The sequence below is a fragment of the Argiope bruennichi genome, chromosome X1 (genome assembly GCF_947563725.1).
Source record: "Argiope bruennichi chromosome X1, qqArgBrue1.1, whole genome shotgun sequence".
Classification (NCBI taxonomy): Eukaryota; Metazoa; Arthropoda; class Arachnida; order Araneae; family Araneidae; genus Argiope; species Argiope bruennichi.
Window position 1 is genome coordinate 25,217,600 of NC_079162.1, and position 26,100 is coordinate 25,243,699.

The window sequence follows — 26,100 nt, forward strand, 5'->3', positions numbered from 1 at the left end:
TACACGGTCATGATGCTTGTTAAATCTATTGAAGTCAAAAGTCCTCTCTATGATGTGATAGGAAGTTTGGAGAGGGATTGCCTACTTTGATGTTGCTCTCGGCATGACTGTTGTTTAAAAATGTCAGGCTGTCATTTTACTTCAGTACAAATGTATCGTTTATATATATATATATATATATATATATATATATATATATATATATATATATATAACATTATTTTATGTGAAGCATGATGCAGTTTGAAGACAGTGAAGATACTTTTAATTTCGTGACGTCGTTTTATTTCATTTTGAAGAAGCAGGCATATGTACAAGCGATGAGCACACAGAACAACACAGAAAGGAATGAGGGAAAAGCTCTTGGACATTTTATCCCTGGTCTTATATAACCTATGATTTTGATAGGGAAAATATTTCTTCATAGTACTACTATATTACGAGATTTCGATAGAGATTTAAGTTACACGCGTTGACAAGGTAGGGGAAACACAGGAAGATTTAAAAAATGAATTTGCCTGATCAACGGTATTTTATCTCTTCACGCGCAGTGTGGGAAAGTTAGATTTTAGCTGATTCAACAATTTAACAAAGCTTCTCTTGAATTAATTAAGTAGAGACAGTGGAATTGGATCACGAAATAAGAGAATATTTTAGAATAAAGTTACTATGGGCTAAATTAAGATAAAATCTTGAAAATTAATTAATTGAAATTAGAGTCAAAATATCATTATATATATATATATATATATATATATATATATATATACACACAAAAAATGGATTTCTAGAATTTCTCGGTATTCGCAAAGTATGCAAGATAAGGGTCCCCGGCAGTTTCAATATAGTATGATTTTCAAGAGGAAAAGTAAGACCCATGATCTGCTCAAATTTTTCTTTTAAAAAAACTTCACTAGAAAGGAAGCATATCACACAAAAATATATGAATAATTATAATAACAAATGTAACAACACTGATTCAGGCAATGACGACGTCTCCAAATCTTTTTCAGACATGCTTTGAGGTGGTATTTGAGGTGCATATTTGAAATAGGGAGAGGGAATGAAATTGAGTTAGTAATTCTTTAATTTTAATGTAATGTTATTTTAATTTAACCATTTTTAAATTAAAGATGGCGATTCTTTAATTTCTTGTACTTCGAAAGAATATGAAGAGGAGACTTCAAAGGCAGGGATAGTATATGATATAAGGGACTCGCTTCTATAGGTTAAGAAATATGAAAATCAAATAATAATAAAAATAAATAAATTCTTATTCATTTCAATAAATTGACAGCTTTTTATTCACGTTATTTGTCACCTTCATTTGAAATTCCCCTTGTATTCTTTATTCGTTTTATCGCTATTGATAAATACTTATCAAACAACCCATTTAACGTATGTAGACGTTCTATCATTGTTTGAAATCGGATCATATGTTTGCTAATTTATTTTGGAGCTAATATTCATTATTACTGACAGAAAGGAATTTGCTAACCAGCCACTTCTCAATCATTATGGGCAGCTTATTTGAATTTTCATACCATTCATTCCGAAATTTGAAACCCTGTAACTATATATAAGAAAATTCTTCACCCTGCCACTTTTTATCAATTCTTGAAGAATAAATGAAACACAATAATACACTATTCTTCATATAAATATTAAAGAACATAGCGTCGAAGAGCGAATCTTTTTATATTATTGTAGTGTGTCGATTGCTTAGTTGCTTGAAATTATTGTGTTATAATTTGTGTAAACTTCTTACTATTTTTGCTGATTCATCTTAGGCAAAAAATGACTCTTGAATTACACAAGATTACAACTATGCAGCGTATCCAAATCTGATCCGTGCGCCATAAAGGCTGATTAACCATCTATTACTGTGTAGCAAAAAAGATTAAATATTTAAATTTATATGCAATAACTAGGATGCTTTAGATGTAAGTGAGAAAGGTTACACAGCACTCGTAATCGAAAACTTTTATTTTTAAAACTCAGCATATCGCAAATATTTAATTTCAGTTTATAAACATTTTACAAGCGTAGTTAATTATCAAACTAAGATTAAAAAATTCTTACAAAATAAGTAGTGAATAAAAATAAACGCACAAATAAAAGCTAGAAATATAAAACAAGTTACAGCATATTATTTTGTAAGTAACGTCTTAAATTTCGAATATTCAAAAATAAAAAGTATTAAAATAACAGATGTACTTTTTCTCAAGGACTACTGTGATCAAAAATTTTATTACAGATGTGCGCAGAAATCCAGCAAAATTTCTTCCATTGCATAAACAGGTACCTATCATTAAAATTATTCTTACAGGAATATTCTAACTTGATCTCGCACGACTAACTTTTTTCACTATTAGACTTCATTTACTTATAAATAGGGCAGTAATTTGCTCATTGCTTGATTAAACAGGTTAGGTGACACTAATAATTTTTACTTTTCGCTTCTGTGCTGGTAAAGATGGAATAAATGAAAATAATCCATTAAAAAGATATCGTAAGACTAATACTTGCATTTTTAACATTATAATTAATGTTGCCTATGGCATTTAATATTATATTTTAAGTTACAACTTTTTGAATGTCAGTTTAATATTTTTTAAACAATTTTTCATTTAAAACTCTCTTTTCTTATGGTTAGTAAAGGTGCGACTATTAAGACACACGCAACATCCAAATTAAAAATATATACTCTCTTCATGAAAGCTTGCTGAATTTTTTTAATGGAGTCTGTTAAATCCCAGCCAAACTACGTACTGATTCTTGGTGTTAATCCAGCATTAAGCAAAGCGTTTTAGAAGTAGCCAATCATTGTTAAAGTAACTTGTAGGATTTTTTTTTTCCAAAGGAGAAGTATTCTTACAATGAGTTTCTTTCTTTTTTTTCTTTTCTTTTTTTTTAATCCTTGTTTGTGTAGAAGGTGCCTTTTCTATTTACAGAAGTAGTCGAATTTTATTAACGTAAAAAACGTGTGATATAGAATCTGTAAGAAAAGATATCTGTATACATTTATCAGGAGCATTATTGCATTATTTTTACTTTTCTACGGATGCAGTACTTCAAGCCTGAAAATCGACGAAAAATCATAGTTGACAAATATAAAGAAATTTCGCAAATTTAATCTTTTAAGATTCCACCTTGTATTTAGTTTCGAAATTTCTCTCTCGCGCGCATGTCTGTGAATGATTGCTGTTGCAAGCACGGATGGTTTTTGACACGATATGAGGGGGGGGGGGAAGCTTTACATTTTCCAAACTTCGGGTTTAAGATTTGAGAATTCATCCTTCAGTTTCAATAACGTTTTTATTTGTTGTGGAATGTCTATTAATATTTTACTTTTTTCTAATATTGCAGTTGAATCTCTCAGCTATGTAGGATTTAATATTAAACTATTTAGGTTATTATAAAAAGTTTGGGTTGTGACAGTATCATAACGTCTGTTGCAGAAATTAACTCTTCTAAAACTCTAAGGTTTCACATTATGTAATGATAGGTATATTATATGATTGAAATGTCCAAATATTATGTCTACAAACTGTATTCGCCATTGTTTAAAAAAATTATGCTATTAATTTCAATCCTCTTATGCTGCATTGTCTTTTTTTTTTATTTATTTATTCATCACTACAGTTGAGATTTCTTTTATCATATAACATTTCATTAGAGCTAGTGAGATACTCTTTATGAGCAAAATTTTAATTTATATTGACTTCGTAGTTAGCAAACATTTACGCTTGGGTTTCATTTGTCAGTTATATTTTTATCTTATTTTTACTTATGAAATATAGATACTGTTCCGGAAATGAAAGTATAAAATCTGAATCTGCATCTTTGAATAAAACTCTTCTAAAATAAAATCTGCTTCTTTGAATAAATAATAAATTCTTGAATGTTTCTTTTACGAATTTAAATTTTAATTAGCCATAACGAGCAAAAAGAAATTCCATTTAAGCTATTAAATACTAAAAAAAAAATAATAATAATAAAAAACACTGCTAGGAGGATATTTTTATGAAATCTGAATGAACATTTTTATGAATTTTAGTCGAATAAGTATGCATTACAAAGAATTTAATTATTTAAAATTGAATAGTTTACAGATTCACGCTATTTCCACTCTCTGTGCGTAAAGCGTGAATAAGCTAGTATTCCTCTTTTTGTTTGCTACAAAACCAATCAGCAACAACAAAAATCTTTCCAATTTTTCCAAATGAATTCTTTTCATTTTAAATTATTTGAGGTAGTTAAAAGTTTGTTTTTGCTACCTTTCTCATTTTATGTTCATTTTTTTGGTTACATTTTATTGTATCATTAAGTATATTGCCATCTTTACTAAAATAGTATTTAGATAGGCTCTCTTCTCTACAAAAATGAGTGTTTTATGTGAATAAAGTTTTAATAGAAAGTATGTCTGAAGATTTTTTACAGTCATTTTTTTTTTTTTTTTTTTTTTAAGAAAGGCTATGGCTATATTCCAACATTGCAATAAAAATGTTCAGAAAAATATCATCAAAACTAATTTTTTTCATATCAAATGGTGATATCACAACGCTTGTTTTATTGCGTTTGGTTTAGTGGGGCAAGTTTTCAGCTTGATTTTCTTTATTCTAAATTTTTTTTCTTGGCGCTTTTAACCGCTTCTTTTAGTAGAGTTTGAATTATTATGTTTGAATAATTATATAATTTATTTTTAACTACCACCGTCATTATTCTTTTACGTCTGGCTAAATTCATATATTTTGAAAAAATGAACGTATTAATTAATTCTGAAAGTGATGATTATTTTTAAAATATGAGTAATGTTTATCCCAAATTTTCGTTATATAGTCACTTTATTCGTTAGGGTTTTATCATATTTTTTTTCATTGTGGAGAAAAAAGTCTTTTGCTGGAGAAAGAATCTCCCTCGTTGTATTTTGTTAATTTTTTTCTCTTGTAGTCCAGTGGGTTTATGTTTACTTTTATTTTGCAGCATAATTTTTTAAAAAATAAGTTACCATTTTATTGAACGTTTCGAAAATTTACTCATGCGTTTCCATGTATAGAAGGCAAGCTGATATCGATTTTAACTGTCACGCTTCCTTTTTTCTGTAATTCTGTAACAAAAAATATTGTTCGTCTGTTTAGTTAATATTGAAAAAAAAACAAAAAAACCCAGTAAACTTTAAAATGGGAAAAGAAACGTAAAACTTACGAAGAAACAATGGCATATTAAAGGAATATAGGTGCTCCAGGAGCTAGTTTTAGGAGGTGCAGTGGAAGCGAAACCGTAGAGCGTTTGTCATTTTTTTTATTTCTGATAAAGTGCAAGAAAATAAAATCATGTACCCTGCGCTCTTTACACTTGCTAAGTCATTGATGACGACTAGGAGCAAAAAAATAATTTTATGACTCGGGCGCTACTTATTCTCGTTACGTCAATATTAAGATTTGTTTTAAACCTTCGTTTTATATCTTCTTCTATACTTCACAAATGTCAACAGAATTACTCATATCATATGTTTTGATCTAGACCAGCCTCGTATGCTTTTTTTAGTACACAATCACTGTTCGTAATTATTACAGAAGAGCTTATTAAAATATCATCCGTTCCTACAGCATTTTTTGTGACTTTAAAAAGGATGATTTTGCCTTTGGGTAGGGTAGCTTTGGTAGAAAAATATTTAAACAAAGTGTTTAAAGACAAAAACTTCAAAACAGTATTGTTTTGGTATGAAGAAGCATGAGTTCGACAGATATTCAATACTAAGAAGATCTGAAACAATAAAGGGTCTTATAGTAAGGATTTGTGAATAAAAATAATTTCACACAAGTTTTTTTAATGATTTGATTTGTTCTGAAATATAAATATATTTCTTTAAATCAATAAGTTTTCAAAATTAAGCTCTGTTTCTGTTTTCTAGGTACCATGACATCAAAACTTGCAGATATAGCTGATTGGTCTTACCAAGGTGTAAACCATAGTATCAAAGGCAATGGTGGACCAGATTGTGTCAATTATCTTTCACTACAAAGGCGAATCATCGAAACATTTATTGCATGCAGCATTGGAGTTTATTCTCTATATTTTGGTTTAAAAAGATGTACTATTCCTCCAGTTCCTAAAGTAATAAGAGAAGATAGAGGCGGGAAAAGATTACTTCTGGTACTAATGTGTTTAGTATTTGGAATAGAAATAGGTTTCAAGTTTTCATCAAGAACTGTGATATATATACTTAATCCTTGTCACGTTATCACAACAATACAAGTGAGTTCAGTCAACTTTATATGTTATAAAATGCCTTACCGCCAGCTTTTTTTTAAAAAAATTTTATTTAAAGAGATTTCTTTCTTATACTAGTATATTTTCCCAAGTGTATTGCCTTTCATTTTAAATTGTTGTTGCTGTTTACAGATTTTCCTCCTTGCTGCTCCTCCAACTTCTAAGACTGTAACAGCTCTTTTTCGGATTCACATGCATTGTTTGTATGGCGCAATATTGGCTATATTGTTTCCTGTTTTGAATACGAGGAAGGTTAGTATGGATAATTACATATTTATTTTTTAGCATGCAAGAATTTCTCGTATTATTTTTTAAATCAATCATCTGAAAATGTTAAACTTTTTTATTTCCATCACAGATCAGATTTATCGAATCTTGAGCATTTAATAAAAGTTGATATATAACAAAAGTATTAAAATCAAGTTAATAGGAAAAATCAAATTAAACCAAATAAAAAAAGAATCCGGCCTGAATACTTTTTCAAAGGTCCTCCTCAGACAGGGATTCCAAGAAAGGGATTTTTTCTGTGAAGGAATGCTGACAAGACAGTTTAATAATGATTCCTCGTGACCCGAAAATCCCCTGAAATTAGGCCCAAGAGATATACCATTTTAACAGAAAGGAAAATACAAAACAACAAATTAGATGAAAATATCCACTAATAAGTAAAAATACATTAACAAAAATAACAATAAAAACAAAAATACCATAAAATAACGCTCAAACCATTAATGTAAAACAAAAAGGAAAGCACATACCAGCAGCAGGCAAAGAAATTTTAAGCTATCGATTGTGATTCCCGCTTTTTAAAACCACAAAGCTAACGTATTTAAGGTAAAAAAACAATTCTAGGCTCCCAGCGCCATCTATTGAGTGATCTAATATGCAAGGAAAGTTCTATTTTTATTTTAGGTAAAGGATTAATTCCAAACCATACCTTGTTTAATTAAAAAGTTGACATTACAGTAATTTCTAGGAAATTCATTTTTAATGAGGTTATTTGATGATTCAATACAGGAATTTTTATTATGGCAAACCCTTTTGATCCTGTTAACTTGCGAGAAAATTAGATTTTTGAAAATTTTAGAGTTTAGATTGGAATGATAGTTACAAAGTTTTGTTATTTTAAAGTTGAGTATTGTAAAATAAGTAGAGTATTGAGTATGTATTGAGTGATCTAATATGCAACTTTAAGGTAAAAAACAATTGTAGACTCCCAGCGCCATCTATTAAGTGATCTAATATGCACGTTTAAGGTAAAAAACAGTTGTAGGCTCCCAGCGCCATCTATTGAGTGATCTAATATGCATGTTTAAGGTAAAAAACAATTGTATGCTCCCAACGCCATCTATTGAGTGATCTAATATGCCAGTTAAGGTAAAAAATAATTGTAGGCTCCCAGCGCCATCTATTGAGTGATCTAATATGCAAGTTAAGGTAAAAAAATTATACAACTTGAAGCTACCTTTCTGGATTTAAAAATCGAAATTGCTAATGATTAAACAATAGTTGGTATCTACGATAAAAGAGATGAATTCAACTTTAAAATAACAAAACTTTGTAACTATCATTCCAATCTAAACTCTAAAATTTTCAAAAATCTAATTTTCTCGCAAGTTAACAGGATCAAAAGGGTTTGCAATAATAAAAATTCCTATATTGAAGCATCAAATAACCTCATTAAAAATTTAATTAAAAATGAATTTCCTAGAAATTACTGTAATGTCAACTTTTTAATTAAACAAGGTATGGTTTGGGATTAATCCTTTACCTAAAATAAAAATAGAACTTTCCTTGCATATTAGATCACTCAACAGATGACGCTGGGAGCCTAGAATTGTTTTTTACCTTAAATATGTTAGCTTTGTGGTTTTAAAAAGCGGGAATCATAATCGATAGCTTAAAATTTCTTTGCCTGCTGCTGGTATGTGCTTTCCTTTTTATTTTACATTAATGGTTTGAGTGTTATTTTATGTTATTTTTGTTATTGTATTTTTACTTATTAGTGGATATTTTCTTCTAATTTGTTGTTTTGTATTTTCCTTTCTGTTAAAATGGTATATCTCTTGGGCCGAATTTCAGGGGATCTTCGGGTCACGAGGAATCATTATTAAACTTTCTTGTCAGCATTCCTTCATAGAAAAAATCCCTTTTTTTGATTTTCTGCCTGAGGGTGACCCTTGAAAAAGTATTCAGGCCGGATTCTTTTTTTTTTATTATTTGGTTTAATTTGATTTTTCTGTTAACTTGATTTTAATACTTTTGTCTCAATTCATCTGTTTTTTTAGAAGTAACTGCATTTGCGCTCTCTAAATACTATGAAGTTTTTCCTGTTCCTTTTTTGGTTTTAGTTTGAATAAGGAAGGATTCTTAGTTGCGATTCCGAAACTATTTAGTTTCATTTTCGTTTTAGCTTCGTTTTCAAAATAGATTGGTTACTTATATATATATATATTAAGATGTTGTTAAAAATACTTTAAGAGTCGTTATTTTTTTTTTTAATTTTAATTCCAATAGAGTATTGACTTCTATTCAAATTTTTTAATATGAGAAATGTGATTCCCCCCCCCTCTCTTTTTCTTCTTTTTTTTAATAAAACGTTTCAAAATATGCAGTGTTAACCTTATTATCTTTTCTGTAGCTGTAACTTTTTGTGAGATTCTTTATAGCAATTAAAGCTAGATTCCTATGATTTTTTTTTTCTCTTTTCTTCACAAGGAATTGAAGTCATGAGAAGGGATGGCACTTCATTTGGAAATTTGAAGGTAATCTGTAACCTTCAAAATTTTTTTTATTAATGTTTTTGAAGTATTAGACAGGGGTTTGTGAGATAAAAGAATTCTTTATGGCCCTGGAAGTCTGACCATTTCTGCTATTACTGTGATTCAACAAGCGATGGACCGCTTTCAGCATTGGTCAGGTGTTTCCCATTGTGACAGATTAGATTCTTGAACTCTTTCTAAGCTTAACATTCTTATTAATATTTTTACTTTAGCAATGGGTTACATAGAACAGAATACAGTGCCACACTTGGCATTCATTTAGTACTTTATTTTTCTTTTAGCAGTATTTCCTGCGTTATAAATTTTTAATTTTAAGTACGCATTAAGCTTCAGATGGTGTTAGCGTTAGATTGTCCATTATTACTTATTGTAAAGAGGAAATACAAGCGTTTGGATATTCCAATTATTTGGATTTTGTATTATTATAAGTTTATTGGCCCCATTTTTCTTTGTCTTAACTAGAATTTTTTCTTGGTATCTTTGTGTGTGCGTGTTGATTATGTGTTTATGTCGAGTAGTATTCGAAAAGTTTAGCTCAATATTTATAATAATTGTCGTGTTTATATAATTTCATGTAGGCAATAATAAAATATTGCTTGTAAGGAAAAATAAATCTGACGTAAATGTCGAGAATTATACTGTATTCTTTATTTATGTAATCCATTTTTTAAATAGCTCTATGAAAAATATTAATTACAATTTTTTGGTAAATGCGAGTGCTACTTAATATAAGTAGAATTTTATTTTCATAAAATTAATGTTTGAAAATATTTTTTTAATTGATGTATGCATCTTCAAAGTGATTAGAACTTGCAATTTATGCAATTCATATTTTTAAATATCAAATATTATTGATAAATTGTTACAAATACAATTTGAAACCATTATTAAACTTTTAAAGATTCTTTATGGCATTTCTGTATATATTTTTAAAATTTTTGAATTTCAGTATGAATAATAACATACTCTTTTGATGATAGGTATTTTTGAACCATTTGATAGGTACCATTAAAGGATACATTAATAGAAAAATGAAAATTTATAATTTCTGGTCAAAATTAATAACCTTGGAATACGAACTCAATTTTTATATTACAATTATTATTGTTCATTTGAACATACAACAATTTAAAAAAAAATGAGCTATAAGATTTCATTTTTCCCTGAGTAGAATGTTTATCTGATACATTTTAGTTACATTAGTTAATGATATTAAATTTTACATAAGTTAGGAAATATTAAACTGATCCTTTAGAAGATAGATTTGGATAATATCGACACTTTACTTGTAACAACGACCTAATTTGTGAGATTTGTCAAACGGGGAGGGGGAGAATAACAGTTTGAAATTGTATTCAAAACAATTTAGCTCTTTTCTCGTTTGAAAATGTTCCTTTAACATTTTTTCAAAATAGCAAACATTGATCGAGATTTTGGAATATCGCATGACAGATGCTGATTTTTATAACTATGCTGAAGGAAATCTAACCTTTTGCACTTCGAAAAGTAATTCGATGCATAATTATTCACATAATACAAGGACTTACTTATTGCTCCGAAAAATTATCTATAGTTGTTTTACGTTGAATTTCTCCGAAAAATTAATCTGCATCATCTTATCACTCTGTAGGTATTTTAGCAATCAAAATAAAAAATATCAAATGATGCCTTAAAGAGTACAAAAGGATAATATTTTTGTATCCTTCTCTTAGCGGGTAAATTTTTCATTAACTGAAATTTAATTTGCAATGTAGGGATTGTAAAGAATTGTCTCAGTGGGAAAATTAATATCTACCAAGCAAGTAGCAGGTTCTAGGTGAAGGAATATTTGCTTGATGTTAATAAGAGGAATCTGGTGGTTTGATAGTTAGACCTGGGGTTCCAACGAAATACCATGGTATATGGATCAGAAATTTGGCAAGATGTATGCAGGTTCAGATGACAACCTGAACTTGCTCTTCATTATCTGACCACGGTTCAAAATTATTGGGTCATTTTCAAATAGTCCTCTTGTTGCTTTGAAACAGGACTTAAATAAATTAAAGAGAGCTAGAAGCTGACTTACCCAAATAAAAATATTGTTCAATTTTATAGCAAGTTTAAAAATTTTTTAATATATTTTTGAAAAATTATTACAAACAAAATTTGCTACTCTAAAATAAGTGAAGGCAATAATAAGGAAAAAATATCGTTAGTTCAGCCAAGTCAATTAAAAAAATCAATTATGCATAAAAGCAAACTTTTTGATTTCGTACATTAAGCAAGTTATACAAAATTGCATTGTTTTATTCATGTGGCTCTGGTAGACTCTTTAAAATTCACTGATTTTTAAAATATTTTCTCTTTAAAATATTACCTATGAAATTTTTCTCTAGAATAACTTTTGCATGTAAATGTAAATATTTTGAATTGATTTCAATAAAATGTATAAACATTTTGTTTTTATTATTTTATTTTAAAATCTATGTAAAATTATTCAGTCATTAACATTATGAAATAAGTTATAAATATTTTTTGCCATAAAATGAAATTTTTACTGCGCAGTTTTAAAATACCGATACAAGAGAGAATGTGAACAATATACTAAGTGAGAAAAGAACAACCATCACTTTACCCCCCCCCCCCCTCCCATACTTCTCGACTGTTCCAAACCTATGGGATGAAACTTTGTCACAGCGACTCTAGCAGGCACTGAAATTATATAATTCGTTTTTTTAAATCGTATTAGAATGCAGTCATATTTGATAAAAGGGACTGAAAATACAATCTGAAAATTACCAACAATTTTTGCAATATCATCAAAAAGTTGTTTTATATTTTTAGAATCTTCAATTTATTGCATCAAAAAATGGAATATACTGTATTTAATGGTTTGAGTTTTAAATATACCAGTATAGTGCTCACTTTGTTCATATTTTTTTTCCAGCGTACTCTAGAATTAGAAGTCTATTGGATTCAGCACTTCCTGATTTTAATAACCCCTTTTTATTTACTTAGAACTGGAGTTGGAGGTAAATACTTCTTTGTTCTTTTTTTTTTTTTTTTTTTACTTATAAAGATGACTGAATTTATTGGCATTAAGAATTGTTAATTAGTTCGGTGCAAGGGCCTTTCCATTTTATCACCTTTTTTTTTCAATTTAACTTAAATAGTGTATATATATGCTTGGCATATAATATAAGTAATAAAATTTGCATCTTATATGCCAAGCAAGCAAACATAATGTCATCATTAACCAAACAAATTATCTATAGATTTAGGTCAATATGTTTCTTAATTGAAAGCTATGATATTAAACATCTTTTCAGTATAATTTTTAATTCTTTCTCATACTGCTGCAAACACTTCATTCTGAAACTCACATTAAAATTTTTGCTGAAAATTTGATTTATTATTTAATAATTTGATAGCAATTTTTTACAAGTCGGTTCCACCTAGTGCCAATGGCTACTACCTTCTTTTTATTGGCTTTCTTATAAAGTGTAAGATCAATGTACAGTTTTTAGCATATTTATCATCTTTTCTTATTTGCGTATCACTGTAAAAAAATCGATAATATATGTTCCACTGTGTAAATATTGCATGGTTTTAGTTCCTGAAAACCGTTTGAATTTGCGATAAACGATTTTAAATTATTTTAAAATTTCCTTTTTTTTTTTTGATGTTCTTAATCAGAAATACATTATAGATCCTTTATTATAAATAAAACAATGTGTGCAGTTGATATTAACAATATCCGAACATATCTTCTTACTGCTTACAATCAGTAAACATTAAAATCAAGCAAAATATGTTTTTTGAATTAATTGCTCTTTAAATATGTATAAATCGTATTGGTTAAAGGAGCTGCCTTCATATTTTCTTGATAGCAATCCCTGTTTTTCCCCTTTCTCTTAAACAGTTCTACTGATTGAGAATTATCTGGATATGAAATGTAAATAATTCGTTTCAAAGTAACTAAAGATATACGAGGGGGAAAGATCTGTCTGTATTGTTGAAAATTAGTCATTTTAATAATATATATATTTTACTTCATAAATTTCGTTAGATCATTCGATAATTTTGCTTGGATTTTTTAACTATTTTTTTTAAAAAAAGTGCATCAAAACACGCACGAAATGTGATTCCAGAATTGCACATTTTTTATGTTTATTTTTGGATTACAATACTGTTTAAAACTAAGTAGAATCACTGAAAAATTTATTTAAATTTTATCTTTTCAAATGATAAAATTCTTTTTCATTTAAATTGGGAGAAAATGAATTTTGGAAAGTTTGATGGGTAATAAACCCTTTTAAGGTTCAGTGAATATGTTAAAAGTGAAATTCTTATAAATTATTATAGTGAAGTGAAATAAATAAAGGATAAAAACCATCTCACTGTGCATCTAAGGTTGTTAGTGTAATAATGGCTGTAAGGAAATTGCTAAATTACTAAACTTGGGTCTTATTTGAATGTTCTTATTTATTCATATAGGTTATTTTAACAGGTTTTTATATAAATCATCAATAACTAGTATTTTAAACTTGATACCTATACAAGAAAATAATTTATGTATTTCGTAGCACAGCAAAATAAAGGTATTTTACAAATAATAATTCAGAAGTACACGTCTTTTAAAAATGCTAAACCTGAATTTATATTTAATAAAACTTCTGGAGTAAAGATATTCGTATTTTTTGTAAGCTCGGGGGACGTCTCAGCCCATGCAAAACCATGTTATCTTTCCATTTCATTTTGTGGGGAAAATGAACAATATATATATATATTCACTATATATCAGTAAGTAATAAAACACCTGTGATAAAAGAGATAAACATAATTTATTCATATTCAGTTGTTGGTTGAGCCTCCATCTGCGACAGTTACAGTCTTAACATTCTAGGGTATGCTTTCCATTAGTGTTTGGATTATGGGCAAGGGTATTTTCTTTCATTCGACTTGGATAAGACATGTAAGTTCTTTCACCGATTTTGGATGGTTGCTGCATCCCTTAATTCGGCGATCCAACACGTTCTACAGGTTTTCTATAGAATTCAAGTCTGGACTCTGAGCAGGTCAGTCCAGTCGGTTCACCCCGTTGTCATCATATCAATCCATGGCGGATCTCGCAACATGACAAGTGGCGTTGTCATCCTGGAAAGAACAATGATTCAATCCATCCCATGAGAAACATCCCCAGGTCATAATTCCTCTCCGCCAAACTGTATATAGGCACAATGCATTCTAGCAAAAGGCGTTCGCCATGCATACACCAAAACCAGACTCTACCATTCGACTAGTAGAGATTGATCTTTGATTCGTCACTCCAGAGAACTATTTCCACTCATCTACGGTCCAATTTCGACATGCCTTGCATCATCTCAACCGAGCAGCACGATTGCTTCGTAATCAAAGGCTTATGGGAGGTAGCACGACCATGGAAACCAAGCAAATATGCTTCCTTGCCAATGGTATTTATCGAAACAACAGTCCAATGGGCTTTTTGGAACTCCTGGAGTATGTGTTCCATCGGTTTGGTGCGGTTTTTCCAAACTTCTTTGGTTAGGTCTCTGTCTTTTAGTTTCGTACGTCTGCCGGGTTGAAGTACTATCCAACAATCCCCACTCATCTTCTGCTTCTTAATCACAACAGCCACTGTCGATTTTGGAATGTTTAACTCACTAGATATATCCCTTGAGGATTGGCCATTTCTATGATATCCAAAAATTACATCTTTCTCGAAGTCAGAGAGCTCTGAATTTCGTGACGTCTTGCATGCGATTAATGGCAATGCTATTTCCTACACGATATTTAAGTACAGAAGGCCGTTGACTTAGATCAGGAGCATAGATATCCTCATTTGCATGGGTGCCCAAGTACTTATTGGTAGATAGTGTGTATATATATAATATTATTTCTTGTCGTGGTCATTTATTTTGTGATAACTTCTTCTCTAAAGGCCTTTCATTTTTTTATTAGTACGAGACTACTTCAAATTTTTATTGGTGAAAGTGCTTTCAATATGTTTTTTCAAGTGGCGAAGAGCTGACAATGATGTGTTTTTGCAAGTATCTAGAAAGAAGATCGCATACTCAAGTCTTGCATTAGTTTTCAAAATTGAATGTCAAAGTGTCTATTTCAGTTAATTTAAAAACTTAGTTTAGTTAAAAACTTACTTCATATTTCTTAAAGTGGCGTACCCATTTTTTGTAGTGTAGTTTATCTTATATAGCGATATATATTTAAAGTGTGCGGGACCATTCGCTTGATTAATTTACAACTCATGAACTTTTCCCAGCTGTGCTTTTCCTTTAACTTATTGTTCATTGTCTGCCTTTTGTGCCTTGTTTTTGTATTGAAATTGAATATTTGCAAACTTATTAACTACTAACAAATTCCTTCTTTCTGACTTTCCTTCTGATTTATCCGGAAAGGAATATATAAGTTTTTATTGATCAAATGGTTGTGGCTAGCTTTCTTTTGAAGTTTTCAAAGAAGGAGACATCCATATAAAATAGTATGGAAGAACTTATCACATTTGAGTTCTGATAATGGAAAAATATTTCTGAAACATTTTTAAATATAAATTGTTTTCCCATTTAAAACAATTGAATAATTATTTTTGTGGTCTGTTGTATCTGAGAAAAACAATGAAGACATGTGTCATTGCAAGGCATTGGATAATATTACATCCTTGTGAGGAAATTATTTTCATATAAAAGTATATTGTCAAACGACAGAACATTATTGCATATGTTTTAAGGTAAAAAATATCGATACGATAATTAGTTCATGAATAATGAACAACTTTTGGATAACTTTTTCATGGGTTGTGCGTATGTATTTTATTGTATGTTAATTTTGATTTGTAAGCATATTCAGGATGTGGTAAATTTTTACAAGTCTTGTAATTTTTCAGAAGTAAAAAGAAGAATATTTTTGTGTTATAAGAAAGAAGGGGAAAAAAATGGCGATGTTTGTAAAAATTTATTGTATTTAGTAAAATTTGAGAAACAATCACTATTTGCATTTATTGTATTTAAAAATTAAATAATCAGATTGGTGTTTTAAATTGTAATAATTAAAAGTTTTTATTTGTGTGTACTACTAATAATTAATTCTATATTTACAGGCATTTACACAGTTGAACCTTTAACAGATATGAGCTGGGCAATGCTGACTCAAGGGCTCATATTTTTGTACCACTTTATTGTATTGCAAGGCTTAGGAATGGTAATAAAATAATTTATGTATGTTTGATGCATATGTATTTAGTATATTGTAACATAATCTAACATTTATTTAGATGCGTTTATGTACAGTTTATCTTTGCAACTCAAAAAAAATAAGCTCGGAAAGAAAGGAACTAATGAATATTTCAAGCTTTTCTTTCTGAAATTTTTTTTCCTTTAACCTAAGAGTGATAAAAATTTGGGAACAAAAATCGTGGTTTCTCCTGAAGTGTTGCTAAAGGGACATAACATCTTTGTTTTAGAAAAGATATATCAAAAATGTTTGTAGGAGGCTGGGTTTATCAAGGTGCTTTACCCTCTAATACACAGTTACATACCTTTCAAATGAAGAAATCTTATTAGATTTGTCTATGTAAAATAATGAACAAACTTGACTTTTACACTTTGAAAAGCTTTTTTATGAGACATTTTGTGAATGACACATTTCATCACAATTAATCTAGATGAAAGAGAGGAAATTTACAGATTTGATATTATTCAGTGAAAATGCACATATTATTTTCTAAAACATCAAAATAGTATTCAAAACTATGAGCACAAAAATCCAAAAAAAAAAAAAAAAAAAAAAAAAAAAAAAAAATTGATAGAAAGAATCAAAATGATAATTTGTAATAGGCTCTGTGTTATTAAATCTATTGCTGAATCAGAGAACCATACAAATTTATATTGACAAAGAATGAATTAAAAGCATCAAATTATGATAGTATCAAGAATAAAGGTATTGCATTGCCTCGAAAATGTCACATGCATACGTATGTTATTAAATAATATGCAAAACTCCTTTTATAAAGCATTTGTTGCATATTTTGTAAGTATTCTTAAAACTGAATGTTTTTAAACGGTTCCTATGTAAAATAGAATTATTAATTTTTCCTGTGGTTTGATTCTTTCCAAATTATTCAGAAGACCACTAAATATGTTCAGTAATTATTTTTATCCATGCATTACAGATTAATATGTACTTAGCTTGCCCTGTGTAAGGCTCCTCGATTAATGGAAATGGGAAGTTGCAGAATAAGTAAACAGGTTGTCACATTCCAACCTATTAATTGAACTCTGAACATTAACAGGTGAAAGTAGGAATATCAGTTAACAAATGAAATATTGGCCTAAAAATAAGGATTGATTATTTAATAAATTGATGTTTAAAATTTTAAATTTTTTTTGGTGAAAGGAAGCGAACGAGTTATCTTAGTCTTCTATTTCAAAGTTGTGATAACCATGGGGGGTAACCGGGGGGGGGGGTTCAAAACTTAAAAAATACTTCTAAGTTAGGAAAGAATTACGATGTTTATTCTATTTATTGCAGTCGAATTTTTGTATAGACATTTTCTTTAAGCTATTTGTTACTGATCGATTGTTTGATAGGCTAATCTTTTATGAGAAGTTTAAGATTATTTTATTATTCTTTGGCAAATGAATAAATTGGCAAAATATTTTATTTATTACTTGTGAGAAAATAATTTTTAAACCATAATAAGAGATAGTTTAATCATTTTTCAATATATTTTTATTGAATATGCTAATAAAATAAAATTAAGGGTAATATTAATTTTTGTGGTATCTTTAAACTCGTTAGTGGAATGCTAGTATGTTAAGCTGATTTTTAATTTATTTTGGTAGTTGTCTGATTGATAGCATTTCATTTTCCTCGAATTTGAAATAGTAGCATTATCCTTTTTGATTTGCTTAACATTGCTTTAAAAAAATTAGTTTTATGATTAATTTTAATATTTTAAATATACAGATATGTATTTTTGGGTATAATCAAATGTATTTCTATTGTTATTGATTGTTTTTAATTTTTTTTCTCTATTTTTTATAGCTCACTCAAGTCAACTTGAACAATATTATATGCCCGGCAGTTTCTGATCCTTTCTCTGGTCCAAATTATCGCCTTTGGGCCATGCTTCACCAAGCTGCTTTGATTCTTCTTCTCGGAAAAGTATATACTAAAGTTAGTCTTATTGTCTTACAAGCCTTAGGAACTATAGAATGGACTGGAGAAAAATATGTAGCTATGGCAGCTCTACGAGTACAGCAGTTGTGTAGCATGTGCAAAGCTCAAATGGCACGCAAAGCAATAAAAAATGACGATGATACTCACACTGATTAGATAATTAATGAAATAGCATTACTCATATTTTCTTATAGGTAGCTCACTGCCAAAGATTTTTTTTTAATTTACGAGAAAGAGTCACGTTTTTTATATTTGGTTTATCATCCGGTAGGTTTGTACTGGCACGTGTTATCTTAAGAAAACATTTAATGTTGTTGTTATAATTTTATTGTGAAATTATTGTTTAAAGTGTCCAGTTTAATCGTGACCCAAAGTTATTTCCTAATCCGTTAGAGATAATCATGTATTTACAGTTGGAAAAATGTTTGAATGTTAAATGAAATGTTTAATGAAACTAAAAATCATGTTGTATGTTGTGTTGAGTCAGTAAATGTAAAGATTTGAATTCAGTTCTGGAAAGACCACAGAATTTAAATCATTGTACAGTGCCTTAATTCTAATAGTAAACAAATCTGGATAACCAACACATACATTAAACATTTTTTTCAAAGTTTTAAGACTAAAGCTGACAGGACAATAGCTATTTAAAATAACTGCAGAGCATATACAAATTTATTTGGAGGGGGGATGATCAGCCTTTTAAAAAATGTTTAAAAAAATCTTTTTTATATGTTTAAATGTTAAAATAAGAGCATAAAATAGGTATTCATCTTGTATACAAAAAATAATAGAAAAATAACACAGCTTGTGTTATGACACAAATTTTCCTTGCACATATATAGTATTGTTGTGTAACTGATTTACAGGCCATTTAAAGAAGTTTGTCAAATCTACTGTACTCTTTGCGTTTCTTTTTTAAACCTAATTTTTTAAATAACCTTAGAGAAAGTAATCTAATAGACATAAATTGAACGACCTCGGATGCACTCACATAGTATGTATCTAACAATGTTATTTCATAAAAGTTGTGGTTTAAAAGATTGGGAACTGGAACTCCCTCATATTGAAACCACATTTTTCACAAATTCGAAGCTCTTCCTATTGGTCATATAATGATTCTAATAAAATTTTACTGATTAATGCATTTTTTTTATTTGTTGTGAGGAGTTCATAGCCTTCAAAAGTGATTATTATTATTATTTTGACTCGCAAAGATTTTCAAAGTATAAAGCAAGTTCCTTCCTTATATATGCAATATTTTTACGTCTTAATTCTAGTAGTTTGAATCGAATATACTTAATATATTTGATAAATTATTAAGTACTATATTTGATCTTAATATATCTGGTGCCTTGAAATAACTAAACTTTAAGCATACTTGCCTAAAACTAAGTGACAAGTATAGTCAATGAGAATTCTAAGATATTTTTATTCTTAATACTATTCCGCAGTGATAAGAAGCTTCCATAAAACTAAGTGGGGTCTCACTTCTGTTGGGATTGTAACTGTGTGAGATGAGTCACCTCCACCCAAATGATGGGTCGTACCTCTTAAATGAGTTGTGGACGCATTTGTCATATTGTAATTGAGGGGGGAGTGGGCTATTTTTTCAATCACCATAGTGCCTGTTTTAATTGTCATGCCAGTCCAATAATTTAGGGCACCTTATGCCCTGAAAAAAGGTAGACGATAGCTCTTTTGTGATTATCCTTAAAGTTTAATATCACATTTGCGTATTTTCAATTTGGTTTTAAGGATTACTGATAAATGTAGCAAAACTTTACAATATCATTTTATTATAATGAAACAAAATAATGCGGAGATGTCCAAGAGTTGTGCTGTAAAAGGTTAATAAAATGCCTGAAGAACAAGACATATATCCTTTTGAAGCAAATAATTTAATATTAAATGTCTTTCCGAAATAATAGTAATGCTTCCTCATATGAAGTAATCGAAGACGATCTAAACTTAATGGCACATTAAAGCATAATTTCTATTTGCCTATGATCCTTCAAGAGTATTCTTTTAACTGTGGATAGCAACTGAAATTCCTGTAAAATAGCATTATTCAAAGTTTCACAGTTCTGATTTAATTGCATAAAAGAAACTTTTTTTGTTTAAAATGTTATAAGGGTCAAGAATATTTTACTTATTATGACTAATAAAACCAGGGGACTCTATAATAATTTTTTATTTCGTAAATTTGTCAGCATTACTTTTATTGTAAAATATAATATTGTATTACATTTAAAGCATTTTTTCCATTTAGACATGTCTTACCAATGTTTTGGAAAGAAGCTATTGGGTCACAATTAGAATGGCCGCCCTTTATAAAGACCTCTATTCAGAAACATTCCTACCATTATTTAAATAGGCGAAATATATATCTATGTATATATATTTGCTGTATATCTTAAATGTATATTAGAAAAATGATCTAGTCTGAAAAGTTTTAAAATGTAGAATGTTTTGATTTAGAATATTTCATTCTCATTTTAGAATACTTTATCTAAAATTAGATAGGTTTGCATGCTCATGTACTTATGTAAAAAAATAATAAATGGAAGACATATTTTTAAATCGTAAATGATTATTTGTGTATAATTAATTCATTTATATTGTTTTGTAATTTAAATAGAATGCATTAACATTTTCTTCATGATCATTATTTCCAAAGGAATGTTGTAACATTTCATTTTATTTAGAATATTGTATCTCTCAATTAGAATTCAATTTTAGAAAGAATACTGATGGAGATGTTTTTTTCATGTGATAAAGTGTTTTCGAAGTACTTAACCATTTTTTTATTTTGTTGTATCGTATATATCTAATTTTAACATTAGTATTTGTGAAATAGTTCAAATTTTGGTATTATTTCTTTTATAGTATTATGAGGAAGAGCAATACAGTTGTGATACTTTAGATTTAAAAAAAAAAAACTATTAAGATTATTGTTTGATTTGCTATGTCTTTGTTGAAAATTTGAAATATTTTAAATTTAGTTATTTGAATGAATGAAAAGAAAATTAATATATTTTTGTTTGTTATTTCTGTGTTAGAAAATCTCTGTGTGAAAAAAGTTATTGTGTACTCTTTCCTACCATAAATATTATGTAATTTATTTCATTAACATTTTGAGTGCAAAATGTGTATATATTCCGTAAATTACTTTATTATTATATTACTAGAATATTTTTGAAAAACAACAATATTTAAATTTGTTGAACATCTACATTATCGAAAATAATCTATTTTTCTCTGTGATACAATGTGAAAAATGACTGTTTATGGAGGGAGAAAATGCTTTCCTTATAAAACTAATAATTTTTGACAATCTGTTGAACAAAATACTTTGTAGCGCCTTAGATATTCACTTTGTAAACTCAGGGTTGAGCTGTTTTGATGATGTTCCCTTATGAACTTGCCTTAGATATTCCTTTTGAGTATAATTTTAGAGAACTTTATTTTCTACATATTCTCTTGAATATGTAGAATTTGAACACGATGCGATGCATTTTTTTATGATCTCTGTTAAAAACACTTAAATGTATGGAAACATTTAAGCCCGTTGTCTTTGTCAGTCCAAAAATCATTTTACATCCTGTTTGCAGGAAGTATTGCGTGCCTTCTACTGTTTTTGGCAATAGAATGATGTCAAAAAAAAAAAAAAATAATAATAATAATAAACAAATAAATAAATAAGGGAGAACAAGTTCTCAGAAAATGGGAAAGATATACTCGCCTATTATAATATTATCTAATAATTAGGTAATATTTAAGATAATTTTAATATTAAAAATAATGCCTGTTTTCCAGTTGAGTGATCTTAATTTTTTGTGGATTTTCATTCATATTGTGCATTTGTAATATCAGCATTTTAAAACCCCATTTATTCAAAGTTCTTTGTGCATACTTTCATGTATTTTAGCCCCTTTCTTATTTCATCATTTATGTGGAAATTTTCCATTTATAGCATTCTTTTCCTTCTAAAATGTTTGCATTCAGTTACATTGTAACAGTGCCGTAAGAAATTTATCAGAAGAATTTATGCTGTCTTTACATGAAAAAATTTTGGTTTTTTTTTCTAATAAATTATTCCTGTTGTATTTTTTAGATACAAGCAGTTTGAAAGTAACCGAGTCTAAAGTTTGGTTTTAAAAAAGTTATAAATCTTGGGAATATTTAATATGGTATAAAGCCTGTTGCATTTTTGTATTTTCATTAATAGAATATTTTTCGGATTTTTAAAAATTTCATTGAAGACTAAAATATTATTCAATGAAGTATGCATATTCTGTTGTATTTCATTCTAAAATGATTTACTGTTCATTGAATTATGTTCTTAGTCATTCCATTTATTCATCTTTACATGACTACTCCGATTCTGATTGTTTTTAGTTACGCTTCATTGGTGTGAGTAGTCAGTTTAATCCTTCTGTATCTTTCATGAATAGATTCCCAATTAGCAAATATTGTGAACAGTTAAACTTTTGAATTGAGAAATCTAATCGGAAATTATTCCTGTACATAAAAATATATTGTATATTATAAAGAAAAGAATATATAGTACTAGAAAATTTTTGCTTAAAAGTAATTAAATGTATTTTGAGAGAGTTTAGATATTTTAAGATAGTCTCTTTATTCTCCTTATTATAATATATTTTGTTTTAAATTTTGTGGTAATATTTTCTGAAATTATTTAATTTTGTTTTTTATTGCACCTTTTCTGTATATTCATACTCTTAATTTTATAAAACTGTTTGTGTTTTGTAAAATGTTTAGAAGGTATTTAAGTAAAAATCCTAACTTTTCTGCTATTTTGTATATCTCATTGGAGTATCTTTAACTTCTATTTAAGGTAGTCTATAGAGTATTTGGTAAATTATAGAAATAATTAATTCTTCGAATTGACTCAAAATATTCAGTAAAGTAATAATGTATAGCTAGTAAATATTTAAAAAATATAATAAATATTTATGTAATGTAGCTTTTAAATTACTAACTAGCACATTTAAAGGTATTTCATTTGCCTTTAAACCTTTGCTGTTGCAAATTATATATAGCTATATGTAAATGTCACATTTGAAATGAATATTAAGGTAGCACTTATTTGTCCTCTGAGTTCGTATTTGTTGAAGTCATTTTCTGACTTTTACATCCTAATTTTTTATCTTTCACTTGACAATAAGTAACTATTTCTTCATAAGTTTACATTACTGATATCGCTATATTTTGATATTCAATAATTGATAAATACAGTTTCGTAAAGTTATTTTACGCTGTGAATGTTCGTATAAATTATTCCTAGCAAGTTACTGCATTAATTTATGTTTTAGTAGTTGAGATTTTTTTTTAATTATCGTAAAAATTTGGAATTTATATATTTTTTTAAACAGCATCACAGCATTTAAATAAAATTGGGCGCACAAATATTGCACTTTGTTGTTTGTTGCTGATATACAATGCTTGAAAGATTTCCATATTAGATTTAGCGAATTAAATGCTAAATTTTAAATTCAAATATTTGTATCTATTGTGCATTAAGATAATTTTTAAATAAACTGTCTTTTGTATTTCATCAAATTTTCATCAAAGAATTTTCAATTTTTGCCTGTTACATATATATATGTCAAATCGTATTAATAAATTCTTCAGAGGAAATGGTAAATTTATTTATCTTGTTGTGATGTAAATTTTATGTGTAAGTCATCATGGATCAGTGAGGGAAGATTTCTTATATTTTGTGGAATATCATATAAAATGGTTGCACTATGAATTAATCCGTTAAAATGAATTATTTGTTCAAAAATGTGATTGTGTTTCTAAATTTCATTTTTCAACTAATAAGTGTAATTAAAATCATACATACTTAAAAACATCAATATATCATCCATTTTACGTAAAGTGTAATCTGTATAATTTCTTTAGCTTTTGTAAGATAATCGGAAATTAACCCTGTGTCAGCCAACTGTCATGTGAAATAGAGGTGTGATTGTGCAAAGTGACTCCACTCAATTTTAAAACATATGCACTATTTATAGGGCCAAGGAAAAACTCCCACTCTAGACCATCTGAGTTTGACACCGGGACACCATCCGGTGTGTGCAAGCAGCAGAACACCCAATCATAATTTCACCCATTTAGGTCCACTCTACCAGAAGACTGCTCATTCCACCTTTTTCTATTTGAAATGCGACATAGTATTGCTTTTACAAATTCATTATAGCATAATTATACAATTGCATTATGAATACAAATTCATTATGGCATTATTTCATTAATGCAATTAAAATTAATGTCAACACCAACTTGAGTATTTGGAGGAACGCTTCGGCTGTAAAACTTCACTAGAGACCTGCTTAAAAGGGGAAAGGTAAATAATGCCCTAAAGATCTCCACCAGTCATTAAATAAGATATTTTTTCCTAATTGTGTCCCATAAAGAACAAGTCTATAGAGTTAAGTCAAGTGATTCCTCATAACCTCCACAGGCACGCGTTGGGTTCATTTGAAACAGTCGTGCTTAGGATAAGCCAGAGATGCCGCGCCCAGTAATGATTTGCTTGAGGAAGCAAACAACTTTTAACCTCTTTGGTGTAACATCTTTGAGAAACACCGATGGAACTCCTTTTTAGCGGCATCCCATTTTTTCTGCCATATGGATAGCATTTTTGATCTTGTATTATTTCTAAATTGAACAATTAACTCGGTGAATTCCACATTAATACTTTCTCTATTTGTTGTCATTTTGACTAGCGTTTTTTTACTAGAAGATAACAGAAACTTCATTTTTTTTTTGTCTTATTAATTATCAATTATTGCAGAGCTCTTAGAAAAAGCTTCTTATATAGTAATGAAAAGTTGCAAAAAATGGGAAACAACACATTTGGATTGTATAAATTTTTGCGCCTTTTTCCTTCGTATTTGCTTAGTTATTTCTGGTTATGTTCACGGTCGACTTTTGGCGGCAAGTAAGTATGCTGCAGCGTTACACGCCTTCATAGCGAGAGGAAATGAATGTAATACTTGTAAATGTAAATGAAGGAAAAATAAGGCAGGCAAGGTAGATATTTAAGTTTCCGGAAATGCAACATCCTAAAACGCTCGACTCTGTCGTCATAACATACGAGAAGCTCCCTCCCCTCACAAAATAAAGCGTATACCTCAACTGTTCAGATAAATTTATTAACCGTGGCTGATATCAATAACCATCATATATATCTCGAAAATTCTTTGTCGTATTGGAGAGAATGGATGAGAGATGAAATATCTTTAGAGTGGAGATCAAAGAGGGCGCCAATTGACTATTATACAAACTGAGAGGATTTTCACACTTGAACAAAGAGGGCCAGCTTCAAAACCACCTGGGAAACTAGCTCAGTTTTCTCAAACGCAGTGTAAACCAATTACAAGTTCACCAGTTGTAACTAATCAAATTCATTTAGACTGATTTAATGTTTCTGATACACAATGTGGCTTTCTCTCTTAGTTAGTAAATGATAAGAGCGGATATTAGACTATGTTCAAGCACAAATTGTTGAAATTTAATTTTATAAAGGACATTGCAATCGTAAATTTAGCTCTTTATATATACACCAAGCAGGCATTATCGAAAACACTATTGTGTAAATGATTGGTTTAATCCAAATTAGTTACTTTTCTCATTGTTTGTTGTAAAATTTTTATAGAAAGCCTGAAGATTAAATTTGTCGTCATTAACAATTCAAAGTTCATCTATCTAATTATATATAATTATTTAAATGTATATTATATATACAATTAAATAAATCAAAGTTTCATGTTCTAACTTTTAAACATTTTGCGATTTCAAACTGAAATAGGCAACT

At 28.7% G+C, this 26,100-nt stretch overlaps 1 protein-coding gene across 1 annotated transcript in view; it reads left to right on the forward strand.

Annotated features, from left to right (window-relative positions):
* LOC129958268 (transmembrane protein 164-like) overlaps positions 1 to 25,738 on the forward strand; it is a 39,463-nt gene extending 13,725 nt beyond the window's left edge. The window contains exons 2-6 of the mRNA XM_056070597.1: positions 5,918 to 6,261; positions 6,409 to 6,528; positions 11,986 to 12,070; positions 16,174 to 16,274; positions 18,120 to 25,738. Coding sequence (XP_055926572.1) covers positions 5,923 to 6,261; positions 6,409 to 6,528; positions 11,986 to 12,070; positions 16,174 to 16,274; positions 18,120 to 18,410 — 936 coding nt within the window. The 5' untranslated portion in view covers positions 5,918 to 5,922 and the 3' untranslated portion in view covers positions 18,411 to 25,738. The remainder of the gene's footprint in view (positions 1 to 5,917; positions 6,262 to 6,408; positions 6,529 to 11,985; positions 12,071 to 16,173; positions 16,275 to 18,119) is intronic.
* Positions 25,739 to 26,100: the final 362 nt, after the last annotated feature.